The sequence below is a fragment of the Anomaloglossus baeobatrachus genome, chromosome 1 (genome assembly GCF_048569485.1).
Source record: "Anomaloglossus baeobatrachus isolate aAnoBae1 chromosome 1, aAnoBae1.hap1, whole genome shotgun sequence".
NCBI classification, from domain to species: Eukaryota; Metazoa; Chordata; class Amphibia; order Anura; family Aromobatidae; genus Anomaloglossus; species Anomaloglossus baeobatrachus.
The window spans coordinates 151435897-151459351 of NC_134353.1; the positions used below are offsets into that span (position 1 = coordinate 151435897).

Genomic DNA, 23455 nt, shown 5'->3' on the forward strand with positions numbered 1-23455 from the left:
GGCCACCGATTGGCTGCAACGGTCATGGGACATCACAGAAACCACATCAGTTTGGGAGGCAAGTACTGAGTGTTTTTATTTTGTTTTGCTGTGTGACGCTATTATGGAGAGGTGGTTCCTGTACATTTTTGTGTCATTTTCCTTGTCATTATCTCTTCTAATTACCGTATATTGTAAATATTGCTGATGATACTGCGCTCACAGGAGACTAAAGCGGGCCTTACACGCTACGATATTTCTAGCAATTGCTAGCGATATCGTACGCAAAAGCACCTGCCCCCGTCATGCATGCGATATTGTGTGATCGCTGCCGCAGCGAACATTATCACTACAGCAGCGTCACACGCACTTACCTGGTCGTCGTCGTCGCTGTGACTGCTGAACAATCCCTCCCTCAAGGGGGAGGTGCATTCGGTGTCACGGCTACGTCATCGTGACATCACTAAGCGGCTGGCCAATCAAAGCGGAGGGGCAGAGATTAGCGGGACGACCATCCCGCCCACCTCCTTCCTTCCTCATTGCGGGCGGGACGCAGGTGAGGTGAGGTTCGTCGCTCCTGCGGTGTCACACACAGCGATGTGTGCTTCCGCAGGAACGAGGAACAACATCTATAAACAACCATTAACAATTTTTGGTTTTAGGACGACCTCTCCATGGTGAACGATTTTCACCACTTTGAAGGACGTTTAAGGTCGCTGGTAAGTGGTACACGCTGCAATACCATTAATGACGCCGGATGTGCGTCACTAACGACGTGACCCCGACGATAAAACATTAACGATATCGTAGCATGTAAAGCCCGCTTAACTCTGATCTATAGCGATTACTTCTCTGCAGTCGCATCGTTATCATCACAGACAGGATTCCAATAGCAGGTAACACTTATGATAACGCTGGAGGCGGATAACACTGCGCCCTCCATTGTGATTACATCTCCTTACTGAGCACCTCTACACATGGCACAGAGCCTGCCCACAGGCTGTACAAGTCAGTAGGGTCATTTTCGGACTTTATTTTTCCATCCAGGTCCCTATAGTAAAGCAAATAGAATGATGTACAACCAGAAAATAAAAAACAGATGACCGTAAAAAAGAAAATGGACATCTTGGTCAGGTTGATCTCGCACTGGTCAGTGACCGGAGCCAGGCTATTTTACTAGCTATGTTCTGTTAACCCAAAGCCTAGCAGTTTTACCCTTTACATGCTACGGTCAACTCTACAGAAGACCTATCCTTAGTAAATGTCATCAATATAAGATCTTGGGGGGGTCAACACCCGATACCACCACCAATCAGATCTAATCACCTTCATCAGCGGTCGTATGGAGCAGGAGAGCACAGCTCTGTACACTGTCCAGCGCCAGGTGCTGCAGATCAGCTAGTATTCTCTTCAATAGGAGCTGACCTGCACCGTCCAGGGGCCCCATGTGTTAGACACCCACCCGTCTTATCTTTGGGATAGGTCTGCAGCGTAAGAGTAGTTGATAATTCCTTTAATGTAAGACCACGTACACACACGGAGTATTTGGTGAGTTTTTACCTCAGTATTTGTAGCCAAAACCAGGAGTGGAACAATCAGAGGAAAAATATAATAGACACACGGGCTCCACTTCTGTATTTATCACCCACTGCTGCTTTTGGCTACAAATACTGAAGTAAAAACTCCCCAAACACTCAATGTGTGCACGTGGCCTGTGACCACTTTGTAGTGTGCAGTTGAAGGAAAATACACTCCACACCCTGAAGAGCTACAAGGTGGAGGATCATACCTGGATCTGGTGGCTGGTCATTGTTCACCGTACATTGAAGAACACAGACGACTCCAGGTACTATCAACCTCGTTATTGTCGGAGGTGATCGCGTTCACCCCCACCTCTATTGTGTTATACTATTCCCTTATATTGCAAATGTTGTTGAAATATTATAATTATACTAGCTGTACTCCCCGGCTTTGCCCGGGTTAATAACTGCTGTTAACAAAATAGAATGTATTAACAAAAATTTATTCTGCACACAAAAATCACAAAACAAATAGATAGAAATGTAATTATTAAAAGGCAAGCTAATAGAAGCATTTCACAACATATATTTCAACACCACAGATATTTCACACAGATTTAACTAAATTGGCCAAGTAATGTGCCCCGTCTGCCTCTTTCCCCGTCTGCCTGTCTCTTTCTTTGTATGTCTCTATCTCTCTATTTCTTTCCCCATCTGTCTGTTTTCAGGTCTGTCTCTTTCCCCGTCTGTCTCCCCGTCTCTTTGTCTGTGTTTTTTCCTGTCTGTCTCTTTCCCTGTCTGCTTGTCTCTGTCTTTTTCCTTGTCTGTCTCTATTTCTCTGTCTCTTTCCCCATCTGTCTATATCAAGGTCTGTGTCTTTCCCCATCTATCTTTGTCTGTCTCTCTGGCTGTCTCCTCCTTCCCTGTCTGCCTGTCTCTGTCCCTGTCTACATGTCTGTCTGTCTCTTTCCCCATTTGTCTCTTTCCCCATCTGTCTCTTTCCAGGTCTGTCTCTATCTCTCTGTCTCTTTCCCTTTCTGTCTATCTCTGTCCGTCTCCCCACCGACATCTTACTACATCACATATAAGCTTCTTATACTATGAATGTCTTTTGTTCCTATAGCAACCAATAACAGTTCCTACTAATAACCTGTAGTTCCAGGCTCCATTTACTTTAATGGAGGCATGTTTTTTGGAGAGTAACTGTAAAGTGCGGGGGTTAAATTTTCCTGTCCAAACATAGTCTATGACGTTCCCTGGGTCACATGAGATGTCTGTGCAAAATTTTCGTGATTGTAAATGCGACGGTGCGGATACACTTTTCGCGCATGGTTAAAATTTCGCCTCACAACATAGCTTATGACGCTCTCGGGGTCCAGACGTGTGAGTGTGGAAAATTTTGTGGCTGTAGCTGCGACGGTGCAGATGCCAATCCCGGACACACACACACACACACAGACACACACACACACACAGCAATCTAGCTGGGACCGAATAGCAGCTGGCGACACCTCGTGTTGAGGCCCGATAATGTAAAGAGTATGATTATGAAATGTTTATTATGATGCAAATGTATTAACAATGTATAGAGCCTGTATCAGCAAGAGATGGGTTTCAGTAGATATAAACAGGGTCGGACACTTAGTGGTAAGGAGGGGGTTCAGAGTCAGGAGGGGAGGATTGACAGACGGCCAGTGGGTTTGGTTAGAGAAATGGGCCTGGTAAAGTGACAATTGTGCCCAACGGTTTGAGGACGAAAGACGCAGCATGGACTGAGGGCCAGTGTCATGGGTGTGTCACGGGTGACAGTCATGTGGTTTCTGGCAATAGAAGGTTACGGTGTTTGGCTGTGCAAAATTCTTCCTGATTTTCTATTGTTCCTGCTGTAAGTATTAATTTTAATAGGTATCTATCCTGCTGGATTTTCATCTCTCCCCCTTTAGGCCCAGCAGGAACTCACCTTCCACCCAGCTGCTGATTATCAGTATTCTCGATGTCCTTAAATACTCCCATCTTACCTAAACTGGTGCTGGTGATATTATTCAGTTCATTCAGCCCTGGTTGCAAGCAGAAGGCTTGTACTTCTGTGATATTGTTGTTGTTACTTTGCTGAACTTCTACCTGAGTCATCTAATGATAAGTAGTTCATGCATTTTCCCCCTGTGTGCCCCCTTGTGTCTTCTATAGTTGTTTAGTGGGGTTGATGAAGAGCTCATCCCACCCACTCTCTATTTAGGGCCCCGCATTAGGGATATCTAGGGTCAAGTATCTGGCTTGGCGCATAGGTGCGAAACCTATCTAGGGTGGTGAGGGACCTCAGGGACCAGCGGTAAGCTTGGTAAGGGGTCACCATCTTCCTCTTCCCTAAACACAGGGTTTCCCTTCCCTTTCGCCGGTCGCTTGGTACTTCCCCATTTCTAGCATGACAGCTGGTCAGAGAACCCAGAGGTATCCTCGTAAGGTCTGGAGCCTACGGCTGACCCCGATGGGCTTAGCGAGTAAACCGACTAAAGAGCCATTGGGGCAGAGAAGCGGACAGCAATGATAACGGTGGGTGAAAGGAGGCACAGGTGCCCGGCAGCATGCAGACTACTTTCATGATAGCGGCGATAGGATGAGAGAGAGTACCTCAGAGAACAAATACAGCAGAACCGTAGGAGTGGGGCCATGTCTGTCATAACGAGGAGAAGGAAAATAAATGGTTCAAGTTGTCTTTGCAAAAAGAACTCCCGTGCCAGGTGTGTCACTACTGCGTCTACGACGGGGACCGGCTGTGGGGTGATGGACACCACCCTGAAGAAACAGCAAGTGTCACCCACCCCGTCCCAAAGTGATCCGCAGGCACAGACTCTTTCTGGCGATGGAGTGCGGAGCCCCCACGGCCGGCGTCCATACCTTCCTTCATGATCACAAATGAGTGAAACTGGAACGTGTCAGAGCACAGGAATTATTCATAAGCACATGTCCAGCGACTACATTATTAACAGGGACTAACGAGCACAGCTTCACGTCTGAACGATCCATTGACGTCACACAGAGCTCCGCGCCGGTGATCGGACAGTTCCTGTGCTTTACCGTCATTTCTTTACTTTTAAGTAAGGGAACCAATGAGAGAGCAGCTTTGTTTTTCAAAAGCAGAGAACAAAATGTGAGCTGTGATCTGATAGGTTGCTACGGACAGTTGCTGAGGACAGTTTTTCTTTTAAAGAGTTTCAGACACCTTCTGTTTAAAGCATAATCACAAAAAAAATTAAAATAATCTTTTCACCATAAAAATGCCGCACTTTATTATATCAAAAAGGGACACAAATTTGGTATTGGTCCATCTGTAATTAGTATACAATCTATACACATACAGTATATGAGCCTGTGAGTCTGGGACGGGAGATGTACTGTATACGGACAATCATATGTGTGAACCGGCCTCGCACTCGGGCACAACGCTCCGGTTAGGCCTGTGCACTAGGAGAGCAGTGTGTGTGTCCATTGAAAGTCACATCACATGAAACCCTGTGCTCTGGATTCACACTTGTCTTTTTCTGCAGGTTTTTGGCTGCTGTTTACATCACATTTGAGCTTCCATCAGAGACATAATCCAGAATAAGCTCTGGCCTTCAATCTGCAGGAAAGGCCCCAAAAGATTATATAGGGATTATCACTATATGTTGCAGTATCAGGACACCCCAGTTTCAGTATGCCCCAATATCAGTACCCCCAGTGTCAGTACACCCCAATATCAGTACCCCCAGTGTCAGTACACCCCAATATCAGTACCCCCAGTGTCAGTAATAAGTAATATTTATTCATTTATATGCATTTTTTCATTATTGTATGCCATTACATACATTGGCAACACTATCCCCATTGGGGCTCACAATCTAGGTTCCCTAGGAGTATGTTTTTGGAATGTGGGAAGAAAGCCACGCAAACACGGAAAGAACATACAAACTCTTTGCAGATGTTGTCCTTGGTGGGATTTGAACCAGGGACCCCAGCGCTGCAAGACTGCAGTGCTAACCACTGAGCCACCGTACTGCCCATACACCCCAGTGTCAGTACACCCCAGTGTCAATATCCCCAGTGTCAGTACACCCCAATATCTGTACACCCAGTGTCAGTACACCCCAATATCAGTACCCCCAGTGTCAGTACACCCCAATATCAGTACACCCCAATGTCAGTACCCCCAGTGTCAGTACACCCCAATGTCAGTACACCCCAATGTCAGTACACCCAATGTCAGTACACCCAGTGTCAGTGCACCCAGTGTCAGTACACCCCAATATCAGTACACCCAGTGTCAGTACACCCCAATATCAGTACACCCAGTGTCAGTACACCCCAATATCAGTACACCCAGTGTCAGTACACCCCAATGTCAGTACCCCAGATCAGGCTTTCCCTACAGAGCCCCCAATACAGTCAGCCCCCCACCCCCACATTGACCATACCTGACCCTGAGCCTCTAGCACCTGCTCAGCTCTGCAGATCTCAGATCCTGACAGTTTGTTACCGGTGGTTGCCATGGAAATGGACTAGCTCATGAAAGTGGGATGAAGGATATATGGTTTCAGATAAATACTGCCCATTTATACCATTACGTGGCTCCTTATTGTAGTAGTAATCTAACAATTAGGTTTATGCTTTTAGAAGAAATGTTTAGAGTTCAGTTATAAGATGACACTAAGCTCGTCGCACTCCCCCGTTCTGTTAATGGTTGCGCTCATTCTCGTTTGCACTCTGGGAGTTGTAGTTTTGTAGCGGCTCATAAAACTATTACGCATGCGCTAGAAGTACTGCACGCCTTTGTGGGGCGGGGCTTGTGTGACACGTGGGCTGCTGGTAAGTTATTGACACTCAGCTGGTAGCCGGAAGCTGGAAAATACGGAGCGAGGAGCATCGGTGAGAAGTGAGCAGCACGGCGGACATGGTGAGAGCAGACACGGCGGGAGCGTGCATTATGGCGGCCACCTCCAGTCATTGCTGTCCACGTATTACTGCAAATCACTGGGAAACATATGGCTGCCGGTTTCCCTGCGGCTGCATGTGACTGCAGCGTGTGCTCCGGTGTGCTGTCAGATTACAAGGGGCCACATCTCCGCCTGTGTTTAGGGTGGTCGCCGATCTGATGTGTAAGGAGCGCAGCCCCCCTTACATGTGATTCCTTAGAGATAAGCGGCGCCAGAGAGGTTTTCCAACTGCTTATCCGTCATCTATTGCAGCCGCACATGTGTCCAATGGTTTCATCAGCTGCTCTCAGACCCATAGAGCAGAATGGAGCTATACACACACGGTAGAGTCCGTGTGACTGAGCGCAGCTCCCGTGCTCGTCCGTGTGACTGAGCGCAGCTCCCGTGCTCGTCCGTGTGACTGAGCGCAGCTCCCGGGCTCGTCCGTGTGACTGAGCGCAGCTCCCGGGCTCGTCCGTGTGACTGAGCGCAGCTCCCGGGCTCGTCCGTGTGACTGAGCGCAGCTCCCGGGCTCGTCCGTGTGACTGAGCGCAGCTCCCGGGCTCGTCCGTGTGACTGAGCGCAGCTCCCGGGCTCGTCCGTGTTTTCGGAGCAGACTCTGCCATCAGTCTATAGGAATCTGGATAAGACTGCATTCACACGACCGTCCTGTTTCTCCGGTCTGCAAAAAACGGTCCTGTTTTTTTCACGGATGCATGCGTGTGACATCCGTTCCGTATACGGGCCGTGTGTCATCCGTGTGCCTTCCGGGGTTTTTTTGCGGACCGCAAAACATGGAAGCAGCTACATAAAAAATAGAGGGATAGAGGAATGAATGAATGAATGGAGGGATAGATAATAATGAGAAAGACATATATGATGTCCCACACCCCAAAATTTTGTAATCTTGCACCCTTTAATGCTTTTCATGTGGCACTAAAGGGTGCCTAGCCTTGTATTTGGCCAAAAAATAAATATATAATAATGAAAAAAAAAAAAAGATGTGGGGGTCCCCCCTATTTTTTTTTGTAGCCAGCTTGTGTAAAGCAGGCGGCTGCAGACCACAGCTGGCAGCTTCACCTTGGCTGGTAATCCAAAACAGAGGGCACCCCACGCTGTTATTTTAAACTAAATAAGTAATTTAAAACAAAAAATGTGGGGTCTACCCCCCCCCCCCCCCACAACCCCAGCCCACCCCACCCAAATTGGATCACCAGCCAAGACAAAGCGGACAGCTGTGGTCTGGTATTCTTAGACTAGGGAGGTCCACGGTTCTTGGACCCTCCCCAGCCTAAGAATAGCAGGCCACTGCCACCCCAGATGTGGCGCATCAATTAGATGCGCCAATCTTGGTGCTTTGCCCCAGATCATCCCGATGCCCTGTAGCAGTGGCAAACAGGGTAATAAATGGGGATGATACCAGTTGTGTAATGTCACCTGGCATCAAGCCCTGGGGTTACTGATGTCACGGCGTCTATCAGATACCCAACATCAGTAACTCAGTAATAAAAAATTTAAAAAAAATTGACGACAAACAAATTTTTATTTGAAAAAACACTCCCCAAAACATTCCCTCTTTCACCAATTTATTGGAAAGAAAAATCAAATCCGGGTCCAGCATAATCCAATAAGGGGGTCCCTCGACGATCCATACCATAGTCACTGTCCCAGTCAGAAGGTTCCCCATTGGCTGGGTGAGCAGTGCAGTGACCTGAGCTAACATCATGAGGTCAGCCCTGGTCACTGCAGGGGATGACGAGCGCTGACCTCAGGAGGTTAGCGAGGTACATTACCTGTGGTGAGGGGAGCCTCTGCATTCCTAATGTCACCGTTGGTCACTGAGTTCAATGACCGCCGCGTTCTCAGATAATCTCTCGCGAGCGGCCCGTGATGTCACCGCTAGTCACAGTCTCAGGCCGCTCACGAGAGGTGATGTGAGAACGCGGCGGGCTTTGAACTCTGTGACAAGCGCTGACATCAGGAGGGCAGGACTTCATCACCGCAGGTAATGGACTTTACTAACCTCCTGATGGCAACGCTCATCATCCCCGCTGCTGCTCGCACACTGCTGTGCGGGCAGCCACGGGGGAGCGGGACACTTCCGTGCGGCTTCCGGGGATTTTGCGGACCCATTGACTTGTATTGAGTCACGGTCCGTTATTACGGAACAGAATTGGACATGTTCAATAATAACGGAACGGACATACGGCATCCGATCTGTTTTTTGTAGGAACTGATGCACACGGAAGTGCCTCCCTGTGCCATCCCATCCTACACAAGACATTGAAAAGATGGTCCTGTCCGTGGGTCCGCAAAAAAACAGGAACTGACCAGGACAAACGGAACAGTCATGTGAATGAGCCCTTAATCGGAACACAGACGAGTTTGATCCTCTTTTAATAACTGTTTATTTATTCCAAGGTTTTTATATTTTCACAGACACTAATTTAGCAAGAAATCAAATACAGTCAATCATAATATTCACTCAATTAAGACATGTACGGGGGCGTACACAAGACACACCTGTACAGGGGGATGGACATGAGGGCAGTCAGGGGAGGGAGAGCATATATACATTACTGAATTTATAATACAAACGGTGTGGCAACGTGTCTCTATCACCTTCCAAAACTTCAGCTCAAACCCTATTCTCCAAATCTTGAAGGCTTGGCGGGAGAGTTTTTTCCAATGTGCAGTCATTAGACATTTCGCCGTGGTACAGATATATAGGAACAGCCTGGCTGCGTCCCTGGTCATTCCCACTGGGGGAACATTAAGTAGATCATTGAGTGGGTCTAAACAAACCCTAAGGCCCAAGATCTTAAAAAGCAAATCCTCCACTTCCAGAAATTGGAAAGAACCCCACATTCCCAAAGAATTTGGGGTAAAGTCCCAACATCTCTCATACACCTCCAACACGAATCCAACACTGTAGGAAATAATTTGTGTAAGATATCTGGCTTGTGGTACCAGTGCATCAGAGTTTGATCCATTTTTAAAGGGAATCTGTCGATCATGTTTTTGCCACCTAAAATGAAAGCAGCATGATGAAAGAAGAGACCTTGATTCCAGCAATGTGTCACTTACTGTGCTGCTGAGTGTAGTTTTGATAAAAATCCCTGTTAATCAGCAGTAGATTATCATTACAGGACTACTTGGCGTGCGGCAGGTAGTCCAGCATATTCATGTGCTCTGTATAACTGCTAGATCTGCAGCAGAGAAAACATTCATTTTATCAAATGACAGCAAACAGCTCAGTAACTGATCCATTCCGAAGAGTTAATGGAGAAATAAAAGGCCACCAGGATTACCTGCTATAGCGAAAAATGGATGCACCTAGGAAGACGGCTGAGAAAGATCGGTCTGTCACTTGGACGGTAACAGATGTGAGAATCAGCCACCGTGTACATTCTCTAAGCAGCACTGTGTATGGGGGGAGGCCGTGTAGAGCAGGGCTGTGGAGTCCGTAAGCCAAACCTGCGACTGTGACTCCTCAATTTCCCTTGCACCGACTCAGACTCCCACATATATTTGCTTATATTTAAGGGAAAAATGTATTGCAGTCAGTACAATATATATATGTGTGTGTGTATATATATATATATATATATATATATATATATATATATATATATATATATATATATATATATATATATATATATATATATATATATATATATATATATATATATATACACACACACACACACTGCGAGGTGCAATCCAAAAGTAATGATAATAATAAACACAACAAATATATTTATAAAAAAAACAGCTATTTTTCTACATAGTCTCCTAACAAGTCTATACATTTAGTCCATCTCTTTTCTAAACTTAGAATTCCCTTCGAAAAAAATTCTTGATCTTGACCCTCAAAAAAATCCCCAACAGCGGTTATCACGTCGCTATTGTCGTCAAATTTCTTGCCTCGTAGGTGTTCCTTGAGGCGAGGAAAGAGAAAGAAGTCACTGGGGGCTAGATCTGGCGAATAGGGGGGGTGTTCCACCAGTTCAAAGCCCGCTTCTTGAATGGTTGCCATGGCAACTGCAGCTTTGTGAGCCGGCGCGTTATCTTGGTGAAACAGCACTCCAGCCCGCAGTTTGCCGCGCCTTTTCTCCTTGATAGCCTCCCGCAATCTTCTTATTTGTTCTGCGTAGTAGGAGCCCGTAATTGTGGCTCCCTTCTCCAAATAGTCCACCATAATAATTCCTTCAGCGTCCCAAAAAACGGACGCCATAACCTTCTCTGCGGTTCGTCGGCTCATTTCCATGTCATCGATTGTTGTTTAGTTTCGGGATCAAAGTGGTGGATCCAGGTCTCGTCCATGGTCAAAAAACGTGACAAAAAATTTTCCTTGTCTGCTTGGAACTTTGAGATTTGCTATTGACATGTCAACTCGTTTCTTCTTTTGCTCGTCGGTTAACATTTTTGGCACCCAACGCGCGGAGACCTTTCTCATATGCAATTCTTTTGCAAGGATTCTTTTGAATACTGCCATATGAGATCCCTGTGACCTCAGCTACATGAATGATAGTCACTCTTCGATCTGCCAGTACAACTTCTTCAACTTTTTTCACGTTTTCTTTATTGAGGTGGATGGGCGTCCTTCACGATGTTCATCTTCCGTCGATATTCTTCCCAGCTTAAATTCCTTGGCCCAGCGTGCAACTGTGGAATATGGAGGAAAAGAGTCCCCCAATGTTTCCACCAAGTCGCTGTGTATGTCTTTGATAGTCATTTTTTTTTCAAGCAGAGGTATTTGATGACAGCTCTGAGCTCGTTTTTTTCCATTTTGATGTTCACTCCTCGGCAGTTCATATTCAAATGAATGTAGCTCCCTGGAATCGTGGCCTATTTAAGTGATTTTTTTTTTTTTTCCCTGGACTAGTGGGTACCTAAGAGAGAAGAAAACATTTTATTTTAATTCTGTGTGCAATAGAAATAACCGATTATCATTACTTTTGGATCACCCCTCGTATGTAAGTGGCAAAAAAGTTTTCAATAAAAACATACAATTAACATTTGTGCAGTCTGTGAATTTGTTGTAAGAAATAGAATTGCCTCCATCAGATCCTCCTTCGCAGATGACCTCAAATCTGACCTAATAATTATAAGGCTAGAGAACAACCTCTATACACTAACTTGGGTTGGAGGCAAAGCCGTAACCACATGGGCAACATCTCTAACAATTTCCGGATATAAAGGAATTGCCTCATGCACAGTCAGTTTTGATGAACGGTTGAATTTTTCTATTTCTTTGAGAGCAAGTAAAAAATGTTGCTGAAATCTGGTCAATCTGCTGCTATAGGAGACGGAGTGAAATCTTTTTCCTTCCGGCAACACTTTGCCTGCTCCATGTCATCCAAATACTTGTCAAAGTTAAACTCCTCATCTGATGAGGATGAAGATATGGCAGCAGTAGCACTGTCAGGACTCAAGACCTCTTGCGCCTGGCAGTCCTGTAACCGCTCATCCTAACTGCTACCTCAGTCAGAGCTTCTTTTCCTTTAGTGAGCTGTTAATCATCAAGCAGTATATGATGACTTGGGTCCACATAAACAGCTGCTAGAAGAATTTTATTTTCCAATAGCTGTTTCTCTCTCCGTTTCATTGAAGCAGAAATGCCATCTGCGATTAAACCTCCACTTTGGGACAGGCAAAATAGCAAGTTCTTACACTCACCTTATGAAAATGCCAAGAGTTAAATCCTCAGCTTGTAATTTTTTAGTCACGGTAAATGGGTGATTAAGCAATTCCTTCAATTCAGCCACCTGTGTCCATTGACCTTCATTTAGGGTTACCTGAGGGTTCACCATATCTATAAGAAATGGTTTTAGTTCAAGCAATCGCTCAATCATTAAATAACTGCTGCTCCACCATCGATCAGACAATTGCCCCTTTAGTTAGAATCAATTTTAGAGGTTTTAGCGGCAATAATAAGCTCAAAAACGGATCCTCACAAAGAATGAGCAGTCAGTTTGTGGCCATTTTCTAATCTGCTTTTGCTATTGAAAACATCTATGAGCTCAAAAACCTTTCAGGTGATGCGGTATTTTAAAAAGATCTGCTTTTCCAGCTGAAAAACGTATCCTCAAAAAACGCAGCAAAAACGCTGTGTGTGAATATAGCCTTAGATCAGGAATAGAACACACATTTATAGGACATTTCATAACTTTCCCAAATTCCTATAAAAAAATATTCAGCACATTCTGCATTGCACTACTGTCCCCAATTTATTATATATTTTAGGAGTCGGTCCATTTTATTCCGACTCCACCAAAATGAACTCCGACTCCACAGCCCTGATGTAGAGGCTCTGGGGGGAGGCCACGGATGGGGTTTGAAGTGGAGGGAGGCTGTGGATGTAAGGGTCTGAGAAAATCAGTGGCAGCAAATGTCATCTGTGTGCAATCCATGTGCTGGCTGTCTTCAGCATTGCAATGAGTAGGAGAAGTTTTGCAAATTTATTTTTAAACCATTACTCTGGTGTTTTGTTATTCTTCCGCTGGACTGCTATCACTAATGTCAGTTCCCTGCCCTTAGTAAAATCCTCCCCATCCGCCATCTCCTGCTGTTACAAGTATGGCTTCAGTATTTCTCTGGCATCTTGTGACTGCAGCTCCTGACTGACCAGAAGTCAGAGGTAATGGTCACAAGCTCTAAATGTAAGTCTATGTGGGCCTCATTCTTGCTGTCATAGACTAACATTGAGAAGTGACTTCCAGTCTTCCCAACAAACCCCGGACCGATCTGTCTGGTAACAACTAGAAGAACAGGAGCAGTGGTGCTGATGGCAGCTGTAAGTCTTTTGCTACAGGCAGTGATCTTACATTAGTGGGATCACCCTGTGGGTGACATAAAGCCCCTGTATTGTGCTTATTTTTACGTTTATGAAAAAAAACACTGATTACCATCCAATACACTAAGAACTGTTCTGCCTTTTGCGTATTAGAAAAATCTTTGGCATCAGAATAAATCACAGGTGTTGGTCACTGTGACATATGTCCATTGATTCTTCCTTTTGACTCTAGGTGACCTCAGAAGCTCCGGAAGTAGTTTTCAGGATACGTGGCGGGCTGGGTCTGTCCTTCTCACTGGCTGCAGCTGATGGTATGGATTTTTCATTTGTAGATCCATGATCCCTATGGTTATGAAATATTCTATCATATAGAAAACCAAATACAGTAGAACCTTGGTTTACGAGAACAATCCGTTCTGGGAGTGTGCTTGTAAACCAAGTTACTCATCTACCAAAGCATAATTTCCCATAAGAAATCATTCAAATGCAGACAATTCGTTCCACAACTTGTTCAATGTCCCATCCTGGTCCCCTATTGTGCCATTCCACACATGTACAAACACACACATATTATGCCCACATTACCTTCCGTTCCATCGTCGGCCTCCTGGTTCTTGCAGTTCGCCGGTACAGGATGTGTATCGGGTAACCATCGCGACCGATGCCGGAACTTCGGCTGCCAGAGCGCTGACATCAAAGGCAGGACCCGCTTGCCTCTGATTGGTCAGCTCGCTGCCTTTGAGTAGCGGCTGACAGTGGAAGTTCCTCCATCGTCGCGATGGTTACCCAATATACATCCTGTACCGGCGAACTACAAGAACCGGGAGGCCGGCGATGGAACGGAAGGTAAGGTGAGAATAATATGCGTGTGTTTGTGCGGACTGTTAGAGCACGGTGAAAGTACGGAACCGGAAGTTTGTGCGGTGAGTATTTTGCTCGTACGGCAAAGCTTGCTCGTAAACTGAGTTACAAATTTACAGCAAACTTTGCTCGTTAAGTGAAATACTCGCAAACTGGGTTACTCATAAACCGAGGTTCCACTGTAGTGATATTCAGGGCGGGTGGGGGTGGGGGGGCACTTTTTTGTTTTGATTCTAATCCTCCTGGATGTGTTAGGGGATTTCTCTCTTTGTACTTTACCTTCCTTTGTCACCTAATGTAGAGTCGTCCTGTAAGAAGGCCTTGGTGGCAGAGCTTGGTCATCTGTCCTCTAAGCTTCGGTCTGAATCCTTGGTTTTCCACGTCAGCCGCACTTCATTGTACGTATGGCCCAACACCGGAGTCAGCACATCACCCAAAGACCTGAAGGATAGCTCCACATGTAGAGACGTCTTCAGTCTTATTCAGTGAGCAATGTCTTTATTATTCGTAGTAATGTTACTCTGCAGATTTCACAATTTAAAATGTTTTTCACTTTTCCAGAACTGATGATGAGGATTCTAGACGCAGATCTAAAAAGAAAGAGAAAAAGTTGCAGGAAAAGGTATGAGGCTCTTACTGATGTTTATGTAGAATTTTCTCAGGATTTTACACCCCAAACTAATGGGAAATATGTAAAGCTGCTTTAATGCTCATGAAAGCTCTACCTTTCTGGTAGGAAACAGTTTTGGTGTTAGAGAAATCCATAGATGAAATTAAAGCTAATGATCCACAAGTGCAGTGGGGCCGGCGCTGCACTTGCAGCTCTCCCGCCTCTTTCCTTATTCCCTGCCCTCTGCCCGCCTCCTGTCTTTGACCGACAGGTCACTCTTATTTCAGTTATGGATTTGGCCCTACAGAGCACCCTTAGGCCAGAAGTGTTGTGTTCTCTGAACATTTCAGTGACTCTTATTTCAGTGACCTACTTTCCCTCCCTAGATCTCTCACCAGTGCCTGGGGGGCATGTCAATCTGCACATGGCCAAATCCAGGCACTAACGGCATCGGCAACAGACCTTGGTAGGGTAAACAGATTGCTGAAATAATAGTGACCTGTCAGAGGCGAGCAAAGAATATGGAGAGCTGCAAGTGCAATGCCCACCCCTCTGCACTTGTGGCTCATTAGCTACAATTTCAACCATGGATTTTTCTAAAATGTCAAAACTATCAGCATTATATAATAATAATATAATTTTATTCATTTATATAGCGCTATTAATTCCACAGAGCTTTACATACATTGGCAACACTGTCCCCATTGGGGCTCACAATCTAGAGTCCCTATCTGTATGTCTTTGGAGTGTGGGAGGAAACCGGAGTACCCGGAGGAAACCCACGCAAACACGGGGAGAACATACAAACTCCTTGCAGATAGTGTCCTTGGTGGGATTTGAACCCAGGACCTCAGCGCTGCAAGGCTGCAGTGCTAACCACTGAGCCACCGTGCCGCCCTTATATACATGGCATTAGATAGAGTATACATACCTGGTGACAAGTTCTTTTTAAAGGAACTGCTCCAAAATGTATATGCCTGTAAATGACATTGGTGGAAGTGCTAACTGCTCTTCAAATGAAGGTTGTTGTCTAACATGGGGCGATTTTTAAATTTCCAGCTTAGGTGGTCCACATCCCTCACACACCTACCAGTCATTGTCTGACATGTCAGTAAATAGGTGGAATTTCCCATTAGCAAGAGATAGTTACTCCATGTTTTTGGGCCTTGTTCACACCTTAACGATTTCGGTAGGCTTATGCTACTTTCCGTGCCTGACTCCTGACAGAATGCATTAACACTTTGCCTGCCATGCTCATGAATGACGTATTTTACTGTTTAGTAACACTTGTAGGAGGATATCCAGGCAAAATAATGAAGGTGTCAGAGGTTTATGAAACAAACAACATAATTGTTATTATTATAAACAACCTACATTATGGTCTTTGATTCTGCACAGAAATCTAATTTATTAGGGTTATCTGCTTCCAATTAGGCTAATTCACATGAGGATCCGTGTCAGACTTGGCCATTTACGGCACAGTTTTGCTCATTTTGTTCAAAATTAAATATATGAAAGTCCTTCCTTTTTTTTTTTTCCTCTTATCCAGACTGTTATAGTCACTATTATATTAGCTGACCCATTGCAATGTCCTGTGTATGTTGTCCGCAGCAAGTGGTAAATCTCAGCCCCATGTTTGAAATATCAACAATTTCTAAAGCAGTGGCCCCGACTCTGAAATTCAACCCACAGTGTCATCATCTGGTGAGCATCACCCTGCCCGTGGATACGGCCGTGTCTCTCCCTGCAGACGAGAAGTGGAGCAGGTCAGTATTTGTGTCCACAAGGTTTTATGATGTAGTGAGAGTGCACTAGCCTCAGTCCATCACTGTAAGGCCTCCTTCACATGTCTGTTTAAAAAACACACGTGTTGCACTGTCCATTTTATCCATCCATGTGTACATGTGACATCTGCTGGTATTTTTAGGCTGGGAAGGGCCAAATAACCATGGGCCTTCCCACCCTAATAATACAAAGCTAATTTTTAGTTGTCTGCTGTACCTTGGCTGGTGATGAAAAATGGGGACACACATGCTGTTTTTTTAAACTTATTTAAATAATTAAAAAAAAAACAGCGTGGGATCCCCTCTATTTTTGATAACTAGCCAAGGTACAGAAGATAGCTGGGAGTTGCAGCCTGGAGCTGCTGTCTTACCTGTGCTGGTTATCAAAAATAGGGTGGACCCCACTTCCTATTTATTTATTTATTTATTTATTTATTTATTTATTTATTTTTTTTACAGCTATCTATCTACCATTCATCTATTTTTGCACATCTTTTATACATAAAAAACCCCAACCTTTAATTTTAGTATCGTGCGTTGTTTTTTTTGTTTTGTTTTTTTCCCGGTGCGTGTTACACCGATGCCATCCGTGTGCTGTCCATATTTCATTTGTGCAGCTGGTAAATAGCAGACATGTCTAGGTGTGGATCACACGGACACTCACGTGGTTTACATGGATACACTGTCTATGTGAAAGCAAGGAGGTTTGAGGACCCCATTGATTTTTAATTAGTATGCGAGCGTATGTGTCTCCGGTAGGTGTGACACTGGACCCCACACATATCTGAGACATGGAGGTGTGAAGGAGGCCTTGTACTGTATTGGTTATTAGCCCCGGGATGGAAAAAAGGCCACAGCTAAGATTTTCTGGGACAACAACTACTGGGATCTATATACTACACCCATCTGTATGCAAAGCTGGACACCTCTTGAGTGTTCGCCTTTTTTCTGGGCAGGGTACAGAAGATCCTTGTAAACAAGCTCACACAGCAGCTGGCCGACATGGAGAAGTGCCTGATAAAGTATATGAAAGGAACCTCCATTCGTGTGGCAGAGCCGTATCACTTCATATTACCAGGAAGGGGAGAGCTCGTCACTGTGGTTTATCCCGCAGGAGTTGCAGATTCTCAACTAGAAAATTCTAGAAAGGTATGTAAAATGCACAGATGTAGCAAAGGTTATCATGACTTACAATCCATCATCTTGATAATGTGAGAACCTTCTGTGACAGGTTAAGAAGATTTAGATTAGATTTACACTTTTCTTGTGTTGTAACATCCCGGTGCTGTGTGACCTGAGTCAAGGTAACTTTTGTTAGATCTGTAGGAAAATTCCAGTAGAAACCTCTGGTTGAAAGCTCTTTGAGGTTTTTCAGTGGCTAAAAATTATTCTTCAAAGGTCTCTATTCCCTGGTCCCGTTTTTTAATCAACGAGAATAGTCTGCAGTTTTACCATTTAGTCACTGGTGCATAAAAACACACTGTAACATTTTGTTCCCGGATAGTCCCATGTGACCCAGTTGCACTCTTTATTCTTCCTAGATCACATGCTGTACTTCCAAGACGTGATCGTCCCTGGCCAGTTATCACACCCAGTGTACCTGATATCATGGAGTATGTTACCGTGTTTTTCCAAAAATAAGACACTGTCTTATACTCCCTTATACTAGGGCTTACTTTTGGGTCGGTCTTATTATTTTGCGGAAAAACGGTTACTTACCAGACCCCAGATGTCTGCGTGGCTTTTGCAATCCTCAGCGGGCGCACCTAGCAGGTATCTGCACACTGTCCTCCCCTGCTTCGAGCCATCACACGCGCACACACACACTCGCCACATCCAGCGATACACATTGCTTCCGGCCAGCAGGGGAAAATGGGACGGTGCATTCTTAGAACACATGGAGGACCCGGCAGTGGAACACATCGATGCATTCAACCTGCCCTGCATCCTAGGATTCTCTGCCAGCCAGAAGCAATTGGTATCACTGGATGTTTGTGGGTGTGTGACTTGATGTGTGTTGGTGTGCGTTCCACTGCTCCCGTTCGGCGTCTGGTGAGTTTGATCACCAGGTCTTCTGTCTTCTTTTTTTGGGGGTGTCAGCTTTCTATAATGAAGTGTCCTACAGTATTCTTTAACTTTTTGTTAGCTGCATGGACACGTCATTATTGAACTGCAACCTGGACTTATTTTCGCTGTAGGACTTATATTTAAGCTGTGCTTCGAAAAGGCTGAAAATTCTTGCTAGGGCTTATTTTTGGGTGAGGTCTTATTTTTGGAAAAACACGGTACATGGACCTGGTCTATCACATAGAAAATATACCCCTCTATGGAGAGCGAATAGAACACACTGTGGGGTCTATACCTCATTCCTAATAAATTTAACTAGATAAGAAAAAATTCTGTACCACAACATACATTTTAAATAACAATAAGTTTATTAATACATACTAAAATACACAATATAAAAAAGTTCATGGATATAGATGGCCAGCAGGTGGTGCGAACACCCGACAGACAAGTAAGCTGCAGATATTATGTACATCCATGATCAAATAATTGTAATTCTAACATGGGATAACAATATATTGAAAAAAAATATATATATATATTTTATATATTGAAAAATTCCTTAGAGAGAGATCACCTTTAATGTGGTAAATGTACACTTTTTTTATTTGTGTCTTTTAATCAAAATAGAAGCATAGACCTCATGCTGACACCAACTAATGGCTATTATGGGTGATTAAACATCTACCTATTGGAGTCAGTACACGCTGTTAATGCCTAAGGTCGCTCCCAAAAGGATATACAAAATAGAAAAACTGTTAACTTACAGATGATATATCCTGTTATTCCATAGGCTAATAGTCAGTAAGCAGCATTACCTTCTATGCAGAGAGGCACCCACACTCCCTACATGCACGTTTCGGTACAAACCTTTCGGGGGTAGCCTCATGTCCAGAGAAGGTCACCATTTATATGTAGATTGACCAATGGAATGGAGGGGTGTGAAACAAAAAAATAGAAATCCTAATGTGTTCTATTTGCAGTAAACCACCCGTGTATGGTGGCTTTTGTTCAGTAAAAAACTGGAATCGTATGACCGGAGACAGAGTCCCAAAGCGGCGCATGCGCAAATGCATGGGCATACTAAATAGCTCAGCGATGCGTCAAGGATTCGCCATGGAATTCCTAATAATTAGCATCTCATTGTTTAAATAGTTTGGCTGAGGTTGTGTTTTTGGAAAGGGTTAACTATAATAATTTGTCATGAAAGGTGTTGGGTGCACCCTGTGGTTTGTAACTTGCTTCTTATCCATTGTTTAGGCATTACATGGGGAGTATAACCTGCCCCTGGACAGACCATATTTCAAAAGGGCCAATGCGTATCATTTTCCTGATGAGCCGTACAAAGATGGATATCTCCGAAACCCGCATGTACATCTAAACCACCCATCTCTGGAGGGCGGCACTGTGAGTAATGTATAGAGGGCACATACGTCATTTGTAATATTGCCTAAAACAGATGTTCCCCATGTTAATGTATGGGGGCGGGTGTTACTCCACTTGTTTTATGTCAGGAAATCTTTCTGTGGTCTATTACACATTGTACATAATGGCTTTTTGCTCATATCTGCATTGTAAACACGATCATTATAGGATAGTTCTACCTTTTTGGAGAAGTTTTACATAAATTGGAGAATCATTGAATAGAGAACTCTGAGGCTCTGTGCGCACACTGCGTTTTTTACCATGGATTTGCTGCGTTTTTTGCTGCAGAAAAGGTGCGAGTTTTTTTTCATAAAGTTCATGCAGTCCTTCCCCAGCAAAATCTGAGAAATCCAAAATGCTGTGCGCACGGTGCGGTTTTTTTTTTTTGTTTTTTTTCCCCTACAGGTTTTGCTGCAGAACTTCTGCAGCATGTCCCTTCTTTTCCGCAGGTACCTGCAGTTTTGCCATTGATAAATGGTTAAAAGCAGCAGGGAAAAAATCACGGCAAATCAGCAACAAACCGCGGTAAAACCGCATAAGGATTTTTGGGTGCGGTTTTTTTTGCCACAGGTGCGGAATTCTGCCAAAGGGTGCGCATTTTGCTTAAGAAACTCATCTACCCAGTGCGCACAGACTCTAAAAGGGGAACTTTGATCTACATATCAACACCTATTACCAGAACCGGACGCTGGACACACTCTCCAGATTCAAAACCGCTGACTGATCGCTTCATAAAACTCCTTTTGACCTTGAGCCAAGGAAAAATGAGGGACCACAAGCAGTGGGAGGCTCCCCGATCTAAGCTCTGAGCTATTCAGGGGTTTTGTGGTATTCTATTTATTCCAGCCTAAATAGATTTAATAGAGCAGTGTATGCTTTTAAAGGGAACCTTTCACCTTTTCCCTTATTAGCTGCGGCCACCCCCAGTGAGTTCTTATATACAGCATTCCAGGCCACTCTGTATGCGTGGGTGGACACTGACCTTTTCTGGCGCCTGCGCATTATAGTACTTTGCTCTGCCCTCATCATGGCAGATCGCAGTGTGTCTGCACAGGAGCGCAGTGGAGGCCTCTCTGTGAATGATGCAGGACACATCATCCACACGGGGCTGGGCAGGAGGACGGTGATGGCACAAGATGGAGGAGGCGCCGGACCGAGAGCAGCAACACCCATCGCATCGGACCATCCCTTAGGTGAGTATTATAAAGGTGTTGTTACGTTATCGAGAGCAGCCTGGGCTCTTATATACAGTTTTCTAGAATGCTATATAAAAGGGCTCACTGGTGGTGGCCGCAGCATATAAGGAAAAACCTGGTGACAGGTTCCCTTTAAGGATCTTCACCTATTGACCAAATTATGTCTATGTTCACACATTGAGTTTTTGCTGCATTTTTTTCTGCAGCCAAAACCTGTTCTCTTGGCAGTTAAACTGATTCCAAAAAGCAGGTTTTCCTGTTTTGTTGTCCTTTTGTCTACAGTACATGTTTAAATAAACTTAGTATCATTCACCACAAAAGCAGCAAAAATGCAGCAGTTTTTCATTTTTTAGGGGGATAGAAAGCAATCAAATTCATGAGATTTCTAAAATCTCACAGCTTTTTGCTGGTACTTGTAATTTGCATGAAATTCATGAAAAAACGCTGCCAAAAACCACGTGAACATGCTCTTTAAACTACCTTTAAAGACTATCTGTAGCTGTGGGGGTCCTATTCTCCAGGCCCCCTGCTGGTCTGGATAGGGACGGTGCGATGCTGAATGTCCCCTCTGGTTGTGGTGCAGGGAGTAAAACTTTGACTGACCGCTCTGTGGCAATAAACTAAAAGATAATGTTGTGTGTGGGCTTAATAAACACAATCGTTGTTAGGCTACATGCGCACGCTGCATTTTTTGTGACATTTCCAGGCTCTCTCTGACAAGGTGCAGTTTTGGCTGCAGTTTGTGAACACAAAAAGATGCAGCGTGCGCATGTAGCCTTAAATCATGGTAAGGACACGTGTCTATTCCTCTCTCGGTGATGCTTTTATCCAGTAACTTATATTCTTTCTCCATAGGTCTCCTTGGTACAGGGAATCTATAGCTACCATCACTACATGCAGGACCGGATGGATGACAATGGCTGGGGCTGTGCCTACCGCTCTCTCCAGACCATCTGTTCCTGGTTTAATTATCAAGGCTATAGTGACAGATCCATTCCAACACACAGGGAGATCCAGCAGGTAGGTGTCATTACTGATCCCCAGTGCGGGCACACCGCTGTATGACTTGTCCGCGGATCGCATAGCAGTGCCTAGACTAGCCGGCGACTCTCCTGACCCCAGCACAATAGCTGCATAGAAATACATGCTGACACGATTGGTCCTGGGGCTCGCGTGTCATAACAATGTCATGTGGGCCCCAGGAGCGCAACTTCAGATATCGCTGGAACTCTGGCCGCACCGGAGGGGAGTATAGGCTTATTTATTTTTCTGGGGGCGAACAAGGTGAATGAGAAGTTGTCCAAATAGTGGATGACCCCTTTAAAGAATAAAGTAGTACAGTGGTAAATCTGCGCATAGCGCACATTGCACAGTCCTTGTGCCATGCACAGACCCCAGTAGTGTGGAGCCTGTTGGTGTAGCTCTATATATGCACATACAGTGCTGCTCACTATTATTCGCACCCCTTCATTTTTTTCAGACTGTACAATATCTTTAGAAATAAATGACAATGTACCAAAGTTATATCCTCAGGATTTTTTAATTACTGGTCCTAAGTAATACAATAGAAAAACATTGTCAACTTGCATGTGGCAATTGCAAAAAAGAAACAGAATAAACAGCATGTGCAGCAATAAAGGCCCCCCTAATTAATACTTGGTTGCACACCCTTTGGCATTGATGACAGCCTCCAAACGTTTCTTGTAGACAGCTATAAGCTTCTTGAACTTCTCAGCTGGGATTTTCTCCCACTCTTTCTTTGCAGTTTGTTCACGCTCTTGAATGTTTGCAGGGGTTTTGGGTTTTTTTCTTCCCAATGGCAGATTTCAGCTCACAACAAAGATTTTCAATGGGATTGAGGTCAGGACTCATTGCTGGCCATTTTTTTCTTTTTCAACCATTCCTGTGTACTTTGGATATGTGCTTTGGGTCATTGTCTTGCTAGAGGACCCACGATCTTTGACTCGAACCAAGTTTTCTTACACTGGGTAGGACATTTTGCTCTAAAGTCTCTTGATAATTCTCTGAATCATGATGCCTGTGATATACAAGTCCTCTGATACCAGACCCAGCAAAACAACCCCACAGCATTCTGGATCCTCCACCATGCTTAACTGTTGGTAGGGTGTTCTTTTCCTTATAAGCCTCATTGCGCCATCTGTAAACAAACTGTTGCTTTATACACAACATTTTCCCAGAAGGATTGTGCTTTGTCGAGGTACTCTTTGGGAAAGATCAGTCATTTCTTTTTATGTCTCTTCA

At 44.5% G+C, this 23455-nt stretch overlaps 2 protein-coding genes across 3 annotated transcripts in view; one reads left to right on the forward strand and one right to left on the reverse strand.

Moving 5' to 3' along the window:
* The window catches only part of CFAP96 (cilia and flagella associated protein 96), a 40334-nt gene extending 34316 nt beyond the window's left edge, over positions 1-6018 (reverse strand). The window contains exon 1 of one of the 2 annotated variants that reach the window (XM_075334584.1): positions 5972-6018. The gene's annotated coding sequence lies outside the window, so the exon portion shown is untranslated. Of the gene's footprint in view, positions 1-5950 lie in introns of both variants that reach the window. The other variant, XM_075334576.1, reaches the window with a different exon arrangement.
* A 302-nt stretch (positions 6019-6320) lies between these two features.
* The window catches only part of UFSP2 (UFM1 specific peptidase 2), a 66529-nt gene continuing 49394 nt past the window's right edge, over positions 6321-23455 (forward strand). Inside the window, exons 1-8 of the mRNA XM_075347130.1 lie at positions 6321-6429; positions 13483-13561; positions 14413-14596; positions 14673-14733; positions 16333-16487; positions 17462-17654; positions 19833-19979; positions 22049-22213. Coding sequence (XP_075203245.1) covers positions 6427-6429; positions 13483-13561; positions 14413-14596; positions 14673-14733; positions 16333-16487; positions 17462-17654; positions 19833-19979; positions 22049-22213 — 987 coding nt within the window. The 5' untranslated portion in view covers positions 6321-6426. The remainder of the gene's footprint in view (positions 6430-13482; positions 13562-14412; positions 14597-14672; positions 14734-16332; positions 16488-17461; positions 17655-19832; positions 19980-22048; positions 22214-23455) is intronic.